The sequence below is a fragment of the Rattus norvegicus genome, chromosome 11 (assembly GCF_036323735.1).
Source record: "Rattus norvegicus strain BN/NHsdMcwi chromosome 11, GRCr8, whole genome shotgun sequence".
In the NCBI taxonomy this organism is placed as follows: Eukaryota; Metazoa; Chordata; class Mammalia; order Rodentia; family Muridae; genus Rattus; species Rattus norvegicus.
Genome location: NC_086029.1, coordinates 22425505 through 22446973, shown reverse-complemented (window position 1 = coordinate 22446973; position 21469 = coordinate 22425505). Strand labels below are relative to the sequence as shown.

The following is a 21469-nucleotide window of genomic DNA, read 5'->3' as shown; positions in this document are numbered from 1 at the left end:
GGAGTCACAGGCAGTTCTGATGTGGGTACTGCCAACTGAACTTAGGTCAGGTGTAGTACCCCATTAAATAATTGAACAGCCACTGAAGAATTCCCCCAACCTCTGAGCACAGATCTTCCCATTTCACAAGTGCTCTGGGCCACTGGGCCAGCTCCCAGGACCCTGGTTACTCTGATTTTAAGTTACACAATGCACCCACCAGAGAGAAAAGCTGCCTGATCCATTCTATATATGTGAATCTACATGGAGAACACATCAGGGCTGAAATAAAGCTCACTAGTATTTGTTGCAAATCATTCCTTATAATAGCACAATAAAAAGCACATTAGCCAATGCAATTTGGCATTTTTTTTTATTGACTGAAATGAAAGACATTTTCAGAAATGCTACAACGACCACTTCAAGCCTTCAGAAGATTGAAATATCAGCGTCTACTGGAACCGTTTATGAACAGGAGATTACAAGATAAAACTTAATGTAAAATGAGGCACAGATAAGAAATTTATATTCTCTTTTATGAGATTCTTATTTTCATATTAAAGCCACATATTTAATATAGCATTTCTAAACACAATTACAAAAGGTACAGCAGAGAAACAAGCTCAGTACCACATTGTTCATACCAGTAGATATTAGAACAAATAAGGCCACCAAATATCTACCTCAAAAAAACCGTTTTTACTACAGCCCAAATTATCATGCCTCATGAATAATTCAAATTTAAAATTAAAGAATCAAATACTTTGCCAGTAAAGTAATATTTAAAAATTATCATGTGTTACACTTCATTTGCAAATCCTAATTTCTCAAATGGCTCTGAAATAGACGTTGTTAATATTTAAAGCACATCCCCCCTTCTACTTCATAAGCAACTTATATGTTTACATATTCCAATGTTGAATTCCAGCCTGATGTTTTGGCTAGACAGCCGTGTTTTGCAAAGATCGCACATTATCAACACTGTGATGAGGCTCAGCTTCAACTCGTCCGGGAGAGATGGGCTGACTTCAGGTCTCTTCAGTTTGGCAGATCCACGTTCTGAAGGATGAGAGCCACTCGGCTTGGAATGTACACCTGTTAACACAGTCACAACGGTGTAATTAAAAGAAATGTGGAACACGCTGTCATAACGGCAAAGTGACATATGTACCATACAGTCTCTCATGCGATTAGGGTCACAGTAATTCATCTAATTCTACCAGCCATCCGAAGGCTCAAGTTCATAGTTGAAAGTTTTGGCAGCAAAGGCTATTACAACAGTAACCACTAGAGGGCTCCAAACTATTTACAAAAGATGAAGTTCCTTACAGAGATGAATAAATGGCTCTCTTAAACTACATTTCACTATTAGTTGGTGCACAAGGGCTGTGTGCAGTTCACAAGGTTGTTGTGATTGAAAGAATAAATACAAGAATTAGGCACTCAATAGGGTTAACCCAATTAAAAAAAAACGGAATAAGAAACAAATTACGGGACCCTTTCTTGAAGATAGGACAGCCCTTTACAGGTTGCTATCTTACTGCAATCTGCCCTTAAGGTCCCTATCACAGCCTCTTGCTACAAGGGGTCTACAGTCCTCTGAATCTTCCCTCCCCTCCTTCCTTCCTTTTTCTTTTTCTTTCCTCATATCTGTCCTCTTACCTGTCTAGGACTGTAGTCCATGCGTTAGGATCCTAATTACTGAGTTGGACTAGTAGGTAAGGCTCTGGCACAAACAATCTTATGTCAAAGAACAATCTAGATTTCGACCTAGCACCAGAAACCAGATAGTTTACACTCCTCTCCATTAAAATCATCCTGAGAAGATATTGTCCCATAATACAGGCGACAGGGACCTGCCAATTCATACTGGAGGAGTTGCCGTGGGACACATTAATCAGGCTGAGGACGAATAATGATCAGTTCTTGTCAGTGTATCGCACAGTGATACATCAGAAGAGTTTCGCTCAATCTCTTATTTGGATTCTAGGCAATTGTGGTAGCTACTGTTTGATTCATAGGTTCATAGCGATTTATTGATAGAATATCAATGATAAGTATCATTTGTAAGGAGGTTTTTTTTCTTTGGATCCTTTCATATTTTAGCTAGTTCAAATTTAAGAATCGAAAACAAGAGAATATAAGAACTTTAAGATTGCGATATATGCATTGACTTTTCCATTTTGGCATTAAATGATCAAAAATGAGAATTAAACAGTGATACTGAATGTTGTGTGTAAGGAAGTTTATGGCCGCCATTCTAGTTGCAATACTAACTGTTCAAAACCCTTCTGTTGGTAATCATATAATAATATTTTAACGGGGATATTATATAATTACACTTCTTGCTGCACTGTTGATTACCACAAATATGTTTATATTGCTTTGTGTTATATTGTTGTGTTATAAACAGCAGAAAAATTCTATAAGCAAGTGATTTTTCCCCCATTCTGGCTACTTAAGAATTTTTTGAGCTTTATTTTTTACTGGGTTTCTTTGTATGTAAATTGAGTTTCTTAGTCATTTGAAAATGACTGCCAATTATACTAAAGACTGAAGATAATCAGTGTTGGTCCTTATGAGATCATTAGAAATGTGAACAATTTGGGGCCTCTTGCTAAAACATAATGCCTAAGTACGGGCTCTGTAAGTCTCATCTCCCTATTTAAATTCCAATGTGTCTTTGATTTCTATTGCAAGAGGAGAGACACAGACAGAAGTGGGTTTAACCATAACTGTTTAAGTATGTTTAAATATAACTTACATCTTGGTATATATATATATATATATATATATATATATATGTATATGATTTATATGTTACAGACCATATGTGTTGTAAAACATATCTGATTAGACTTTCAACCTTACACATGTTACAGTGAAGGCAAAAAAGAGCAAATGAAACAATGTAATATAGGACTATGAACTTCAATGTCTAGCCTCAGTCAAAGTAAGTTTACTTTGTGTCATTTATGAAGTGTCAAGTACTTGCAACTCTACCAATGTTTGTGGCTAGCTCAAAAGTCTTAATTATTACAGTAACCCCTCCTGTGTCTCAAAACCACATGACCACATAGTGAGCCCTTAGGTCAGCCTGGTCATGTTATTTTTCTTTAGGATCATCAAGGAGTTACTTATATAATTTTGGAAAAGAAGGTGTCTAAAAGTTGCAATGACAACATTAAAAAAAAAGACATAATGCTACACAGGGCATTTTGAAAATATATTAGAGAGTGTCAAATTTAGTGACAGCCCATTCAGATATAATATTGACAGGATGAAAATATTCTTCACTGAAATATAGGCCAGACCTCTTAGTTAATATATTTCTTTTAAAAAGTATCTGTTAACATAATTTTAGTCTTCATATACGTGTGTTAGTTTACAAAGTACTTTCTAAGAAAAAAGTTTTAAGTAGGTCTCATTTTGTATTTAGAGCAAGGAGAAAACACACACATACCCATACGTTATAATTAACCCATATTTATCAATTTAAATTCTATACATTATATAATTTTATACAGGATTATAACAAGCACTTTACCCACTAAACCACTTCCAGTTCCTCTATAAAGGATCTATACAGGATTATACACAGGACACACTAATTTAGAAATATTAAGGAAACAAAACTCTAAGAATTAAGTGCTTTTGTTTTTTAAAATAAGGAAATATTTCCATAGATCGTGCCAAAGACATGCTCCAGCTGTATTAAATTGTAGTTTTAATATTTATAGAAGAGTGAGAATACAAAATACATGCGAGATCTTCCATTTAAACTGAACCCTCAGTCTCATAAACTGAACCCTTATGAACCCCCAGATTTAGAATAGGTGTCAACAAACTCCTTGTTGGGAAGGAGCCAAGCTGACAAAGTAATTAATGCCCAGCATCCTCCTGAGGCCCATCCTCAGCATGACTGTTGTCTCTGTGGTTCTAAAGAAGCCTTGAGTCCTTGTGCTTTCCTTTACACTACGGAATTTGAACTTAGGAGTCAGAGAAGGAAAAGGGGGGTCTGTTCACCCAGCAAGGGACAGTTCACACACATAGTAGCAGCTTCTATGCCAGAAACTAGACTATGGAGAAATAATCACGCTAAATCATCGTGGAAGAAAAATGAAGCGTTCCCAAACCATCAGCTCGGCAGGGTGGAGGAGGTCCGCCCTACTACTTCAGTAGCTCTTCCGGTGCCCTGACTCTCCGATAGCGGTTCGGTGGTGGTGTGAATCCAGTTAGTTACCTCTGCTTTTCTGGTTCTCAGTGAGGAATCGCAGGCAGAGCCTGGGCAGTACCTGCTGATGCTGCAGGATGCAGGTGTATTTTAAGATGCCTCTGAGCTCTGTTTGTCGCTGTCTTTGAAAACAGATTTGACACCTACTCAGCAGATCCCGTGGATTACTGAGCTTGCACATTAAGCTTTGGCAAATGCTGTGAAGCAGTTATGATGGGCAGAAATTTCATGGGATGAGGGAAACTTATAGTTACTTTTCCTTTCATTATTCCAGGACTGCTGTACATAGAGCTGGTCTTATTGGTATGAGTCCTAGTGCACCGAGGGTCACTTGCAAGCACTTAATTGGATTCTAGCACACAGGAATCACGTTACAAAGGACTTCTGACTCTAATGAGGCATTCCTGTAACAGATGCTTTTGTTTGTGTAATTTCCTGTCCCTTGCCCTTTGCCCTCATTGCTTAATGGATAACTGGCAAGAAGGAACTTGTTTTCATATATATATATATGAAATCAAATGAATCATATATATATAATATATATATAATATATATATGTATATATATTTGGGTTTCTTCCAGTGATCACTTTATCTGGAACCTGATCTTATAGACAGATGCTTTCTCAAGCATCTCTAGTCTCTGAGAACCAGGCTCTGTGGTAAGAAAGGCAGGCTCTCCATCCCCTTCCCGACTGAGGTGGCTCACAGTTGTATTATACATGGTCCTTAGGACCTTTGGTATTTCTTCTGTGGTGGTGGTTGAATTACTAAACCTCCGTGTGTATGTGGGTGGGGGTCCCCATTCACCCTGACAACTCGGAAGCTGTGACACGTCTGCCCAATCACTTCAAGCAGTGCTTGGGAAGTAACCTGGTTGCCACCAACACTGGCTTGTTGACCAGATTTAATTATGTCAGAATTATTTTTCTCCCGAGAAATTGAATGAATGCCAAAGTGTTCTTTATCTACACCAAGAACAGTTGGGTGCTTATCCATGAAAATAATTCCTTCCAACTTGGGGAAGGTGTTTGTATCTAAACATTCTCAAGGCACTGACTGTCTTGATATGTTCAAGATATTAAAATGACGTAATGTGTCCGTACATGGCCATGAGGACTTAAAGACAGGGAGGAGGTCCTCTGGCAGTTGTTGCAAAGTCTGGCCACGCTAATGGGTTTGGCCTTCCTAAGAATCTCTTGTCACAGAGAGAACAGCACTCTATGCCCTCATTAACAATCGAGGAAAACATGGGGCAGGGGAGATGGCTCAGTGGTTAGAGCACTGGCTGCTCTTCCAAAGGTCCTGAGTTCAATCCCCAGCAACCACATGGTGGCTCACAACTGTCTGTAATGAGATCTGATGCCCTCTTCTGGTGTGTCTGAGAGCAACAGTGTACTCACATTTAATAAATAAATCTTTAAAAAAAATGAGGAAAACAGGGGAGGATGTAGTAAATTACTAAGGTGGTCAAGTGGCAGCCAGAACACTGTATTCCAGGTCTCGTCCATGGGATTTTTTTTTCCTCATCATTTCCGCATAGCAACAAAGCCCTTGCCCTAGCAAAATTCTGTTCGGGAATGGGAATGTTTGATAAGTCTACCTATAAAAGACGTTTGTTAAATCTTTCAAACTCCTCCTGTCAAATTCCAGTGGATGAAGTTCCATTTCACTGGGACAGGCTGCAGCTTCTCGTGTTCCTCCCTGGGAGCTGAATCATCTCTCCCATGCCCTCGGGAGTCTTTTACCTTTTCGATTATTTCACATCTTTTAGGTAATTTCCTCACTCACTTATGGAACTATTTTTTATCAATCTTATTGCTCATGTCAAAATGGAATGCCCTGACAGGTTATAACAGTAGTTCTTCAAAAATGTAATGTGATAGTATGTGTGAGCCCTCTCTCTTAACCACAAGGAGACATTTTCCCTCTTTCCCCTACATCAGGGCTATCAACACACTCACACACACACACACAAGCACAACAGCTGGGTCTGCTGGCCAGTGAGCTAGCATCACTCCTCAACTTTCATCACTGCTGTCCTTTTATGTATTTTCTGGCTGACTGCTCTGCATAGGATAAAGTATTTTACTAAATTGGGGACTTGTGCTACTTCAAGTGGGAGGGTAGAATATGAATATGAAACCCAGGTTACCATACATATTTCAAGGCTTAGCTTATAAACTTTTTGAAAAATGAGTTAGAGAAAGGATTAAAGGAGCTGAAGGGGCTTGCAACCCCATAAGAACAACAATACCAACCAACCAGAGCTCCCAGGGACTGAACCATTACCTAAAGACTATACACGGGCAGACCCATGGCTCCAGCTGCATATGTAGCAGAGGATGGCCTTGTTGGGCACCAATGGGAGGAGAAGCCCTTGGTCCTGCCAAGGCTGGACCCCCAGTGTAGGGGAATATCAGGGTGGGAGGCAGGAGGCAGTGGGTGAGTGGGTGGGGGAACAGCCTCATACAAGAAGGGGGAGGGGGATTGGGATAAGGGGTTTATGGATGGGAAACCAGGAAAGGAGATAACATTTGAAATGTAAATTAAAAAATCCAATAAAAACTGAATAATTTATAAAAATGTGCTTATTTGATACGATATATCCACATGTTGGTCTGCTATTTCCTGATGGTGGGAGTGTAAGAAAGCAATGGAGGGGTGCATGTGTGTGTGTGTGTGTGTGTGTGTGTGTGTGTGTGTGTGTGTGTCTGTGTGTGGGGGAGGGGGAGGGAATGAGAGGGGAGAGGGGAGTGTAAGAGAACAATGGAGGGGGGTGTGTGTGTGGAGGGGGAGGGAAAGAGAGGGGGTGGGGAGGGAGAGAGGGGGGAGGGGAGGGGAGAGGCGGGGAGAGAGAGAGAGAGAGATGCAGAGAGAGGGCAGATAGAAAAACAGGCAAGATCAGCCAGAAAAAGGAAAAGGAAAGAAAATATGATTTATATGTAACCTAAGCCTACTATCTGGCCATAAATTAAATGCAAAATCTCCCCAGTCTAACATCTTGCTAAACTCTGCATCTTCTAAGAAGGGAAACAGTATTTGAAGGCAGCATCTTATCACCGACACTGCAGTGTAACAAAACTCAAATGATACAAAGCTTTTCTCAGGTGCATGAATAATTGAGAGAATTTATAACTACGAAGAATCCAGCTCTCAATTTACTAGTTGACAGAAAAGATATAAATCATGTATTTCTTCAAGATGTTTTAAATTAAACTTCATTACATAGACAATAATGTACAAATCCACTTAATGAAATATACTGCAGAGAAAGCAATAATTAAGTTGTTACATAAAGAATACACACGGTTGTAATAAAAAAATAAAGCAAATCTGTCCCCTCAAGCCCAGAGAAATAACCTTAAATTCTATCAGCATTTCTTCCAAATATACTGACATATCCTTCAGTCTTATTATTCCTAAGACCCAGTGTCTCTCACTACCTTTTCCTGATTTGCTTATCTTTTTGCTCCTGTCCCATTACTATTTAAAGAGTTGTTTCTTTGAACAAAACCATAACTACAAAATTAAAGAATTAAGTTAAAATGGAATGAATATAATCTAATGACTCTTACTTACCAAAAGGGAATAGGGGCGCCCATTATGTTCAAAAGCCTCGGCAAAGTAGTCGGTGCTGTGGTCCAGTCTCTGATGTCCTCCATATTCTGCTGCATCTGAATCTAATACAATTTTGAACGTATAGCCGTTAAGGAATTCACAACTGTATAAATGTGGAAGGAGACATCATAAACACACTCTAAATAACGTTAAATCATGATTTGTGCTGTGAACTTGTTCCTTCTCAAACACTGAGGAAGTTCTCCTGCTTGAAAGAGTTTCAAGATCTAGCATCCCGCCCCAGGTTTCATGTACCATTGAGAGATCACGCAGCCTGGAATCCCTACTGATGAGAATCTCCTTTGCTCTGGAAACAATCCATCCACTCTCTGATATTTTCCTCCTCTCTGAAGAGAAATGGGGCTCACTGGTAATATTTCTAGCTAGAAAAATCACAAAGAATACACTTACTAAATAGTTGTGATATGTAATCACTTGGTTAGTTACATCTGTTCATTAAATGCATTATAAAAGACACACATACATGCATAAACTGATCCTCATTTGGAAGACTTTTTTATTCCTTCCTTATTTTCGAATTCATTACTTTGTTTTTCAAAACATGACCATCAGAGGAACAAACAATGACATGAACAAAACATGGCTGGAAGATGTCTCAGTGCAGCCTTACCCCAACTTTCTGGTTCTAGACAGCACAGGCAGGTAAACTGATGGTTACTGCCACCGGTGGATTTGCGCACCAACCCTGGAATCTGGCATAAATTAATAGCCGTTTCCCTCTTTACATTACTGAAGATTACATAGGATCTCCAACATATTATCCCAGTGTCCTCTCAGACTAACATGCATTGTTTCAGAGTGAGTTATCAGAGTGACTACACTTACAGAAGACAACTAAAGGCTATTTTATTAACTGGAAATATCTAGAAATAGTACTTGGCATTAAAGTCCACAAGTAAAAATTTCTCAGTACTTAGAGAGTCTGTTTTTTATCTAGCCTTATTCTGAATACAGATAGTACTAAGGCATTTCAGTTTTCTTTTCCTGGTATATAAATCTTCAGTACCAAGAATGCTTGTACATTTTTCATGCTGTAAAAAAGATTCTAATAATCGTGCATGTGAGAGATGATCAATGGGCCATCATTTTTATCCTTTTGAAACCTTGGTCTGGGTCAGAGATGCAGATGGACACACCACAGGAAATCTGCTGTAAGCGGTGACTCTGTCTAGATCAATCCAGGTCAGTCTCCTTGGATTCCCCCTGATGCTAACCATCAGGGTTCTAGTATGCTCAAAGAGGTGGGGTGGTGAGGATTCAAATGATGTTTTCCAGGCTAGAATGTACCAGCGCTAGAAAGTACCAGAATGACTTAAGTCTACTAGGAAGTGTTATGGGGAAATATCATTGATGAACATGACTGACTGTCAGCACAGTAAATCAGGGAAGCATCAAGGGATGACCAAAATAAAGTCTCCTTCTGTTCTCCATTCTAGTACACCGAAGAAGTTGCTCCATGTCTAAAGTCACAATTTTGAGAAGAATGCCCCAGAATATGTTTTTCATAACTATTGAATTAAATTACTAACAAATGACTGGTTAGCAAGAGGAATTTTGGTAAAGGCTATAGAAGGCAAGCATATCTTCACCATCGATAGCTCTCATCTCATGAAACTTCTGTGATTTTCTTACAAACTTTTCCACTATGGCTCCAAAATGGTAGCCACGATACAAGGGTTTCTCTGTGTGGACAGATGCATTATTTTAATGGACAGAGGATCCGTATGCGTCAGTCACTGTCTGAGCACAGACTTTTTGTTTTCGGTTGTTGTAATGCTAATCCACTGAAAAATTCAACAGTACACCTTTGCTTTTATATTTTCATAATCAGGGATACAGGAAGAACAGGCATATTTTTTTCTCTTGGAAACCGAAAGGAACTAGCATAATAAAATTGGTGTAGTCCACTTTATATCTGTGTAATTTGAGCCATAGTGGAACAGCTTGTAAAAAAAAGACAGAGACATTTCTAGATATCAACTTGCCTTTTTAAATTTTTTTCTCTTCTACAATTTTTAAGGAAAGACATCTGTATCCACTTTGGGAACTCCCCAGCTTGGTCTTTATCACCTGGGGAACAATTTAGCTTCCTTAAGGAACTATAGTGCTTAAATTCAGAAGTTTCTACAACCTGAAATACTAAGGATAAAGACAGGGAAGTCATTTTCTACTTGTTATTTGCTATGGCACGTTATTCAATCATCCAGAAACAGTCCCTGTACCAGGCTTAGCTGAAAACTTGGCCAAAGACCTTAAGAGGAGCTTATTAGAGCAAGTGACTTCATTTACTTACTTTAAATATTCTCACGTTCAGGAAGTTCCTTAATCTCTCTTAAAATCTCTCTCAAAACATATAAAAAGGATTTTTAAAAAAAAAATACAACTCAAGATAATTTTAACTTATTTTAAACTACCTTCTTAATGTGCTTTCAAATTGCACGAATGTAAACCTAATTCATCAGGGCATATCCTCAGTCTCCAACTGTCCACAACTACCACCCCACACCAGAAGAAGTCCCTTCCAAGATGTTCTACATAAACCATTTAAACTGATCCTCTATCAGATGCTAAACTGCTGATAGTAAGCGTTTGCCTTAGAAAAACAGGGAGTAAATTATTTTTACTATCTCATTCGTAGCTGTTTTTATAAAATCTACAAGACAGCAAGAACGATATACCAATCACTAAATACTCTTAGTTTTACACCATTCACACCCGGTTGTGGGGAGGACTAATCATGCATGTGAACATCTGTGACTAGAGACAAAAGACGTGCAATGAGAGAGATTGGGGGAGTAAGAGAAAAGGGAGAGCTGCCAGTCTGTACATAAAGGGGGAAGGAAAGCAGGACAAGGCGTTAATATGTAATTTGCTGATTACGTCTGATGAACATTTTAAGCCAAACATGGTTTGACTATCAAGGAATTCAACCTAGAAGTCAGAACTCAAGTATAAAGGTCACCCCCCCTCCCAAAAAAAAAAGTCTGGGGAAATAATAAGGAGGTTAACTGTGGCCAAGGATAAGAAGGCTGGTGCACACTTTGTGAGAAGAAAGTGGAGGAGGACAAACTGGTGAGTGGTAGGGGTGGGTGTCAAGCAGGGTCAAAGGTGGTTCTGATGCTCCCATTCCCTGCAGCTGGTTATCCAATTCACGGGCGATCCAAGCCAAATAGTGATGAACGCCGTTTCTTGCTCAATTCTAAAGTTGGGTCCAAGCACAAATGAGCCGGAGTAAATACAGTATGAGGAAATTTAAAAAGTCATAAGTGGTGGCCCTGGAAGTTAGTACACTTGAATGTAAAAGATGGATGCTTTCAACATTGGGAACAGTTTACTGAGTTAGGTTAGATCCAATCTCATTCTCTTAACCCATCACTTGTGAACCATTTTCCCCCCTTGCTTAATTTTAGAAAATGCAATAAGAAGAGAATAATAGAATTTTAAATAGAGATTTCTCTTTTCTATGAAAAAGGGAGATGAAATAGGTTCCTACCAATTTGGATAGCATTTTAAAATATTATGACTTCTCATTTTAAATTCAAGAGCTTCCTAAGTATTTGATATATCTATCAACAGGTTGAAGTAGATAAGAAGTTTTAAGCATTATTTTATAATCTATGTCCTTAAATTTAAAGCAAGGAAGAGCCTATTCTGAAAGAGGCCTACACTAATAAGATTAAGGAACAGCGAAGGCACGAAGACTCTCAAACTGAATGGCTCTTCAAACACTTCAAAAGCTGCTGTGTTTGCTCAGGCACTTGATAAAGTGTCTGTTCCAAGTGTGAGCGTTTTGATGTAAGAAGAGCTATCATTTATATCATTCAGTGCCAAACTCACTTCACTCCCATTGATAGGGCTGAGGAAATTTATTTGTAAGGTACAGCCCCTGTGATTTCCAATTCAGTGACAGAAAGGGGGGAGGGGTCCGTCGATGATTTAATGACCATAAAGATGCCATAGCCAGTAACTTAGCATATATCTTCGAAAGTAAGAAATCTCATCTATTTAAGACAAAAATTTTATATATCTGTAGTAAAGAGAAACACATTACTGTGCTCTTCCTTGTAAGACATCCCAAATGAAGACGTAATAACATGTGAAAACATATAATAGGGCATTCATTTGAAATCATTTGTCTCATATCTAATTCATTAATGAACACACTCATTTGATGACCATTATAATTAACTCAAGTGAACTGAATGATATCAAGAAAGAGACTCTATACTCAAGAGAGAAAAACAGTGTCAAGACTCTAAGATCCACTCTAATTGAAGTAACCCTGAGTAATGAAATGTCTGGTAGAGTATAAACAGTTATTGGGAGGCAAGGAAGGTTGCAGGATCTCAGTAGTCTGAAGATAACCACCCAGGTTTCCCCATAATGTTCAAATACACTCTCCTGCTTTACATTTGTCAAGCTGAACTTTATCTGTTGACATGCACAACCCATAAAATCTAAGGTGATAGGTATATAAGGTCTTCATTTTATAATAAGTTACATTACAATTTATATGAAATAAAATCTGTATACATTGCATTAAAATGTTGTAGAAAGGACAACTTTACTTTTATTAAGCAGAGAGAGAGTAAAGGTTTGTGATGTGTTACTGGTATGTGTCACACATGTGTCTGTGTAGGGCGTGATGCATTTAGGCATTTCTATCTTTCTTTTTTAATATTTAACTCTTGCAACAGTGTTCTGATATTTTAACTACTTTTGAGACCTTTGATGACAATTGACAGGTATGATCTCATTTCCTTCTATAAAGTAAGCATTTACTATTCTCTCTCTTGGGCTTCAATGAAAAAAATCCTCCAGCATCCTACAATTTCTGCACTTTATCTTAGCCAAAAGACCGAGAGGCTATAGCATATCATTTCCAAAATGCTTGTAGAAGAGGAATGTGAAAACTAAATTGGAAATTTACCTCTAACTATGCTCAATGTTTTAAAAGATAATACATGTAAAGTGCAACTTTCCTTTGGGGGATACTTTCTTAGTCTTAATAGCGCCAACTAATTACGGAGTCCTAGCAAGAGAAAGAGCCTCGTGCATGAGCCACATAGACAATCACGTTTGAGAACGGCGTCTTTATCCAAAGTTTAAATGACAACTGACAGCCAGAGCTAATATGTGCCAAAGTGAAGCACAGTCCTAGTCTAAGCTGGGCTGTGCTTGCTTCATCAACAAAAATAAACTCCAATCCCTGTAAGATCGATGTCTTAGACATTTCTAGATACTGTGCAGTATGAATATCAATAAAACAAGCTCAAAGGACGTCTTGCTCAAATGTCATTATCTTCTGTGTTAATTAACGGATGAGTATGCTTTGTGAAATGCATTTTCATGCAGAATCTTAGTTTACTCTCGAGTATGCTTAAGGACGCACATCAGTAAATAGCAGATTGAAAGACAATACAAAATACGTAGGGCTACACAACTCTGTATAAAAACGGGGAAAATATTCTAAATACTCTACAGAATGTTTCTCAATAATCTATTTTCCAACGTTTCACTGTCGTGGAAGATTATGTAAGTTTTAATAAGGTCACCGCTTTTCAATAGCTCGAGAAAGGAGAAATGCAACAACAACAGCAGCAACCACAAGCGCCCACATTTCTAGCCCACATTCTCTCTGGAAATATGCCCTGTGATACCATCATTATCTGCATACTTATAGATCCAGCTACCTAATGAGCAATACCAATTATTTGGAAATGAAAAAGAAACATAAGTTATTCTTGCCTTCAAATCAGAAACCATATTATCAAGCCCAGTTTGTACCATGTACAGAAATTCTTAAAATACCAAATATATAGTGCCTCTGAACTAAAAACTAATTTTGATTTTGACCCCACGTTAAGAGTGGCTCAGTGGGAAAGCTTTCTAGGACAGCAAAAGGTATGAGATCGTATCCCTTGTATCTACTAGTCAACCTGGGTGTGGCAGCGTTCATCCATAATTCTAGTGTTATGGGGAGTCTCAGTGACCCAACCAGGGACTCCCTGATGGCACCTGGCCTAAAGGTCAAGCTCCAGGTTTAATGAGAGACCTTACAAAATGATGAGACAGGGAAATGGGCTGATGAAATTCCTGCAGGAACCTCTGGCTTCTAATGCACTTGCTCCAGTGCATGAATCAGATATGAATAGGCTTCCTGCTTATGAACTTCCCCGCAGCAAACTTACTCTAACCTTACATTGAAAAAGTCTGCAACAAAGTTGAATACATATGTACATAAATAGAAAAGATGCTTTGGCGCTTAAAAGTTTCTGAAAAAAAAAAGAAAAACGAAAAAAACAAAACCAGACAATTACAAGCACTAAGGTGTTATCACCACAGCCATTCAGACAGCCAAAGACAGGAGGCTATCTTTGCAAGCTCTCTGTGGGCTTTCTATCCGACAACCTGCTCTGAAATCAGTTCTGCCACCACTTCCTGCTTCTGAGCTTTACTTACCGGCATGAGCTTCCGGTTCTCTTTTGCAAATTAGGTAGGAAAGGAGACATGTTTGTCAGGGATTAACCTGGAGCAATCTACCCGAGTGCTTAGCACAGGGAAGCTGCTGAAGTAGCTCCCTGTGGTCGCTAAGGCTATCACACAGTGGGCAAGGCATACTGTTCTCTCAGAAGAGGGAAACGGTCAGCATAACCTACTTGTACTTTACCTGACACTCATCAGCAATTGAGCCAACTCTTTCCTCACAGGGGTGCGATTCTCTTCGATTTCTTCCTCTCTAACTAGAATGAGTCTAAGGTTTCTCTTCTCGTATACAAAACTTCTACAGTCAAGTTTTATCAACCAGCACACACAGATTTTTGAACATTAGATATTTAAAACTTTCACTTTTTTAAATTGGACAATGGTCTTCAACTTTCTGAAGACAGTGAATCATTTTAGAAAAGCCTATTCCAGCCACTCATATCCCAAACTAAACATGGCCCTACACTTTCTTGCTTTGATTTGTTTTAAGGATTTTCTATTGAAACTGTACTGATTTTTAAAGATAATATAAACTTTAGAATACTATGGATTTGTTATCTTTCTCATCATTTGACTCAGTCTCTGTGAGACGTTTCCATATTTCTTTCCTGGTTGTTGAGGATGGAGGTAATATTTATGAGCCCATCTTTTCCTTGCCTTCTTACCATTGCTCCCTGGATTCCCATTCTCAGTTAATGCTTGTAAAACTCCCCACTGCTTTTTCTACAAAACAACAGCCTGGCTTTTCTTCCCTCATGGTACTGAATTCAAATTTTGTATTTGTATAAAGAAGCTATCTACTCAAGTGCTTGGCAAGTTTTATTTCATTATCTGTAAGGCTTAAATGTTTAAAAGTATTCTGTAACCTTTTAATAGATTTTTTTTAATAGATATCCTTTTGAGGTAACTCACCATAGTAAAACAAGTACATGTTAATGTGAAACTGTTAATTCTCAACAGAATAACTGAGTTGTATGAATCTTGGAAATAAGAGATTTTACATTATTCTTAGTTGATGGGGATAAATGTTAAGTTTATTAAAAATATGACAGGTGTAAAGAGCTTCACCAGCTTTGTTGGTTAGCTTTCTTAGTAAGTAATTAAACTTAAGCACAGAATTTCAAAAAGACTAGACAAAAATCACATTTTTTGACTAGGCAGAGTCAGAATATACATGCTGACTGTATATTTCTATCATTCTCCTTTAAAGTGTATAATCATCAAAATTCTTAAAAATGCTAAAATTCATTATTGCATCTATGGCATATAATGTTTTTTATTGTGTGAAGTAGCACAGAAATATATTAATCTTTTGTCTTCATGTTTCATTGCTCTAAAGAGACACCATGACCAAGGCAACTCTTATAAAAAAAAAAAAAAAACATTTCATCAGGGCTGGCTTACAGTTTCAGAGGCTCAGTCCATTATTATCATGGCAGGAAGAATGTGAACCTGCAGGCAGACATGTGCTAGAGAAGGAGCTGGGAGTCCTACATCATGATCCAAAGACAGCCGGAAGGAGATTCTCATTCCACACTGGGTGGAGCCTGAGCATAGGAGACTCAAAGCCCACCCCCACAGTGACGCAATTCCTCTAACGAGGCTCCACCTTCGCCAATAAGGCTCCATCTCCTGACAGAACCACTTCCATTGAGTCAACCTATTCAAATTAGTAACCACATTTCCATTAGTAATTTTCCAGAATATCACTATTTACTCTTACTCAGCATACTAGAAAGCTGATTGATTGAACCGGGGTTGAGCTAATAAACTATGGTGAAGAAATGTCTAGGTGTAATACGTGTGCTGGAGCAGGAGTGTGTACATGTCAATCATCACCCTAGTGATTACCGAGAACTTATGGGCATATAGCCCACACGTAGCGACCATCACACTAATTTGTGGAGTCAAAGTTCTTAATTACCAAGTGTGTATATTTTAAAAGTAAGACAGTTTAACTACATAAGTTTAAACAAACATACACTTGTGAGTTTTATAAAACATTTCCATGGGTATGGTACATTTGATACAGTAATGCTACCTTAAAAACAACCATAATTTTATTATATAGAAGTTGTAAAATAATACACATATCTGAGAAATACACATATCTGCTACATTACTTCTAAAAAATACATTCATTTGTCATTCATAATGACAATGTTTTAGCTATGATGGTCAAACACATGTTTACAACATTTTAAATCACCCAGAATTCTGGCATATTTTGAATCAAGATTTCCACACACATTTTAATCATCATTTTCATATTTACTTAATACACATGGGTCTTATTTAGACTTAATTATCATGATGTTTCAACCCCAGAAGTTTGTTACTACTTGTGTTATTCTTAAGGTAGGTTAAATGGAACAGCCAGCAGACAAGAATCATTATGAAAAAAATGTATACGGGCAAAGCTATTTAGGTCATAAAGTAAAGTATATGTCATTTAGTTCTCTTAAATTATATATATACTTACTATGTGAGGCTCTGAATCAGTAATGCATAAGCCAGTAAAGTGTGGGCAACATGGAGACCAAAACTTCTGCAGCTCATGGAAGAATATGAAAAAGAGCTAATAAAGAAAGCTTCTGAGACCAGAATTATTACATTTTACCTCTTCATAAAGAATCTTTGCGGGTTGGGGATTTAGCTCAGTGGTAGAGCGCTTGCCTAGGAAGTGCAAGGCCCTGGGTTCGGTCCCCAGCTCCGAAAAAAAAAAAGAATCTTTGCTGTATTTAACAGAACGTTGGACCCTAAACCCCTTTGCCCTCTAATAATAAATGGTGAGCTTGATTATTTGATGTCCATCTATGAAGCTGAAATAACCTTGGCTTTAATATAAAATTGAATATAATAATTATGCTCTTAAAATTATTAAATTATTTTAAAATATGTTTAACACTAGTTAACTTATTTCAAACTATCTCTCATTTTCTATTTTTTTAAAATAGCATGGTTTTCTTAAAACATTTCAAGACTACATTTCTCACATACAGCTGCAACTGACTTGTATGTAATTTTTCATAATGTAAATTTATAAAACTATGTTGTTGATTCCAATAGTTCTATTTTCTATCTACAATATCATGGCATTTATATACTTAATTGAATTCCTTGCGATAAAGTTCAACTCCAGTACACTTCACAATACATTTAGGTATCAAGATACCCACTCTAGATGATATTTACTTGTCTTTTCTAACAGCAAATTCTTTTACTAAATTACATATGGATAAGGGACAGTGGATATCCTTATATTGTTCTTAGAGGAAAATCTTAAATTAGTTTCTCTTTATCCTTTTTTTTTTCTTTTCTATGAGTTTTTCTATAATTTTGTTTTATGGTTACCATGACATTTGGAGAAAGCATAAGCACATATTTCAACTGTAAGCACAGCAGCCAAAAGTACTTACATAGTACGTTATGACATACTCAAGAAATAAAAAGAAATAAAGTGATTCCCACCAGAGAGATAGCCTATTTCCAGGAATTAGAACTAACACTCCCACAAGCCATTAACAGCTACCAAGCAATCCCTATCAATTGTCCTTTGACATTATCCATATAAATATAAAAAAAAAATCTTAACACGTATATGAAACCACAGTATATCTGGAATAGACTACATCAACCTGAGAAAGAACAAAATTGAAGCCATTAAACTCTCCGGTTTCAAAGCTCATTATAAAATTGTAGTGATATTATTACAGCATGTTAATGGCATAAAAACAGATATATAATCCAAAGAGCCAGACCAGAAAGCCTGGGGACCAAATCACATAATTTATCAATCATTGACAGTGTGCCAAGAGTACCCAGTAGAGAAGAATTTATCCCCAGTCATCTGTGGTGGGGAAGCTGGGTGCCCTTTTTGAAAAGAATGAAACTAAATGTGTTCAACATCACGATTCGGGTAACGGTAAGCAACAGTGGTGCAGTAGCACACACGTCATCGAAATGCTATCACCGAAAGAGTCCAGTGATAACCATTGGCAAGGATTTGGAGCAAAGTGCTGTGGCTACAAGTTTTTATATCTAATGTGGAAAATGTAAATATGACTCAAAGCCACAATTTTACAATCTCACTTTTAGGTATATAGCCAAAGTAAATTAATTCAACAGTTTGAAGAATATGTAGATGCCAAGAACCCATGCAGAACTGTTCACAATAGCTAAGAACATGAAACAACTTCAGTGTCCGAAATGGAATGGATAAAAGACACGGCGTTTATCTCTAATGGAGTGTTTGACATAAGGAAACTCTTTGCAGTAACGTATTCCCAGGAGCTATCATGGGAAGGGAAAGGAGCCAGCCACAGCAGAGCAAACACTACATGATATCATTTACATAGAGAAGCTAAAGAGCTCAATTCCTAAGAAAGACAAACAGGGATTGCTGTGGGCTGCAGGGCAAGCGGGAAACAGGAAAAATGCAAGGCTTTTGGTCAACAAACTCCAGAGGCCTAAGGCACAGCATGAGGACTCCACTTAGTAAGGAGAGTTGAGAGTAAACCAACCATGGGTCTTCATTAGAGGCGCTCCCCTCACACAGGCACATGGACATGCAGCAGGTAACTGTGCAAGGTCAAGTCTATGTCAGCTGACTGAAGCAACTGTTTACCATATATTTGTGTATTAAAATAGCATTTTGCATACTTAAAATATATACAACATTAATTTATCAGTGATACTCCAATAAAGTGGGAAACACTTCCCCTTCATGCTGAAATGTCATACTAAACGTTGCAAACTAGGATAACTTAAGACAGCCAGCTTCCAACTCCCCCGCCCCAAAGAGAATTTAGTCAGAGGAACCATTAACTTTTACAAAGAGGGTTGGAGAACACAATATTATCATTCTAATTAGTGAGCCACACTCTATGTACAGTAACTGCATTTCTGTAAGGCAACAAAAAGATGATTTGTTATCCAAATACAAAACTGTGCTGAAATAGAGAAACTCCATTAAATTTCATATATTCACTTACCAAGACTTTGACCTTTAGAAAGTTATGAATCTTTCTGATCCTCATATGTAGATTAAGGATAAGAACAGCGGGCCTGACCAGCCTTACCGACACAATGTGAGGGTTGAGTGGGCCAATGTAAATGGAGCTCTAGGAAGTGTTATGGAAATTTAACGTCTGACACTAATTTAAAATAAGCACAGAGACTTCTTCACCAAGGTAAGTTCTATTTAATTTGAATAAGCTGCAAAGGTCATGTTTGAGTTCTATGTCTGAAAATCACAGTCCATGCTTCCCAAAATTCCTTAACATTCCTCCATCACCAGTCATCTGTACAGATGTGGGCTAGTAGAGCAGAGGGAATCCCATCATAGTGTGAACTGTTGAATCTATGAGGATCTATGATTTCTTCGGGGCAAGGATGGCAAAGAAGAGAATTAACGAGGACAGACTTGGGTAGAAGGGGCTATTTCATAAAGAAGTTGGGGAAGGGAAAGAAAGTCCACAATATGATGCTACAGTATAGAGGAAGGCATGCGATTAGAAGCAAAACTGTAAAAATAGCAAAGGAATAAAAAGGTGCTTGGGAGAGAGCAGACAAGATTCAGTTATAGTTCTGTAAAGGAAGGGAGAGGAATTGTTATGTGTTAATAAACTGGGGAATCGGGTATGGAAATAAAGAATTCAGTCCATAGTGAGGAAGACTACTAGTGAATCCAAATATTCTAATAAATACAACATAATACAATAAGTTCACTACTCCCAGGACCTCCTCAGAACATTGGTTTTTAAACATCACACCAGAACGAGTAGGTGCTTTGGTAATGAACATACTGACAAGAAAATCAATTTTTCTTAATCCAAACAGGGCAGATATAGACCAGAACCTCTTAGACACTCATATATGAGACGCTCTTCTAGCATAGAGATCAGATTTATTAATAACTAAGTTAACAAACCACACATCTGGAGGCTGTAACAGTTACACGTGCCTTGGGGACATCAGAGTGCATTTTCTGTTGGTTATGTACTGTGGGGTATGTAGATGATTCCTAAGAGTAGTTTGTTCTCTCTGTGAGCCTCCCTTTTAGAAGTTGGTGACAAGCACCTCCCTAAATCACTGATAGTATAACAAGAATAAATATGTATTGCTTTTAAAGGATATTATATTTCTAAACTAATTTTCATACAGAAAAGCATGAAGTTGAGCATAGGAATCTAGATGGAGCTCTTGTGTATGCATCTGTATGGCCAGGTGATATTCAGTGCATTAGAGACCCATCAGAGAACAGTTCTTGAGCATATCACAGCACTGCAGTAAATATTCAGAACAAAGCAACCCCTCACTCCCCTATTATCACACCAAACCACAATTTAAAAAAATGTATTTACCCATTAAGTCATGCTTATTCATTACTGCCTATAGTCACATGAATATATATTAAGCCAGCCTAAAAATGTTGCATTAGTTTGTGTCAGGACTGTTAAAAAGTGTTTAGCAAAAAACACTTAGACCCCTAAGAAAAATTTAAAAGTAATATTGTTATCTAAAGACTGAATAAGGGAATGTGGTCAACTCAAGCTGTGAGCATGTATTTAAAACTAAAGATGAGAAAGAACTGCATTAAATAGTAAATTTCTGTTTGCTTATGCTCTCCTGCTCATATAAAAAGCAAGATAAGGTGATATACAGCTACACAAGAGGAAAGATGTGTGCATATGTTCTTAGTCACTGTCATGCGTTTCAGCAGGAATCCTTGTCTGGATGTTTTGCATTTTACCCAAACATTTATAATCTGTAAAACAAAAATCTAAACTCTATTTCTTTAGAAATTATTCTTTACATATTCTGTATCGTCTTAATGCAATGCAGCGTGTAGGTAATCCTAAATTAACTCCTTCGCTTTTACTTGTTTCACGAAGTCCTGGTTCTATATCACAGTGTTACATAACCACACTTCAAAAGCTTCTCTAAATCAAGCAGCACAGCCCTTAGCAGTCACATTCCGGTCAGCCATCCAAATGACCTTATTTGCTCATTAGAAAAGGGATATACTGGTTGCAAATGTCATACTCTGAATTTACACTTTGAAAGGTACATATTGCAGCAGTTTAATAAAAATATTTCTAAGATCTCAGGTAAAACTCAAGTATTT

General features: G+C 37.7%; 1 protein-coding gene across 2 annotated transcripts in view; it reads right to left on the bottom strand.

Annotated features, from left to right (window-relative positions):
- Window positions 1-333: 333 nt before the first annotated feature.
- The window catches only part of Gbe1 (1,4-alpha-glucan branching enzyme 1), a 265447-nt gene continuing 244311 nt past the window's right edge, over window positions 334-21469 (bottom strand). For both annotated transcript variants that reach the window (NM_001100502.1, XM_039088228.2), the window contains 2 exon segments: window positions 334-1074; window positions 7795-7912. In NM_001100502.1, coding sequence (NP_001093972.1) covers window positions 1018-1074; window positions 7795-7912 — 175 coding nt within the window. In that variant the 3' untranslated portion in view covers window positions 334-1017.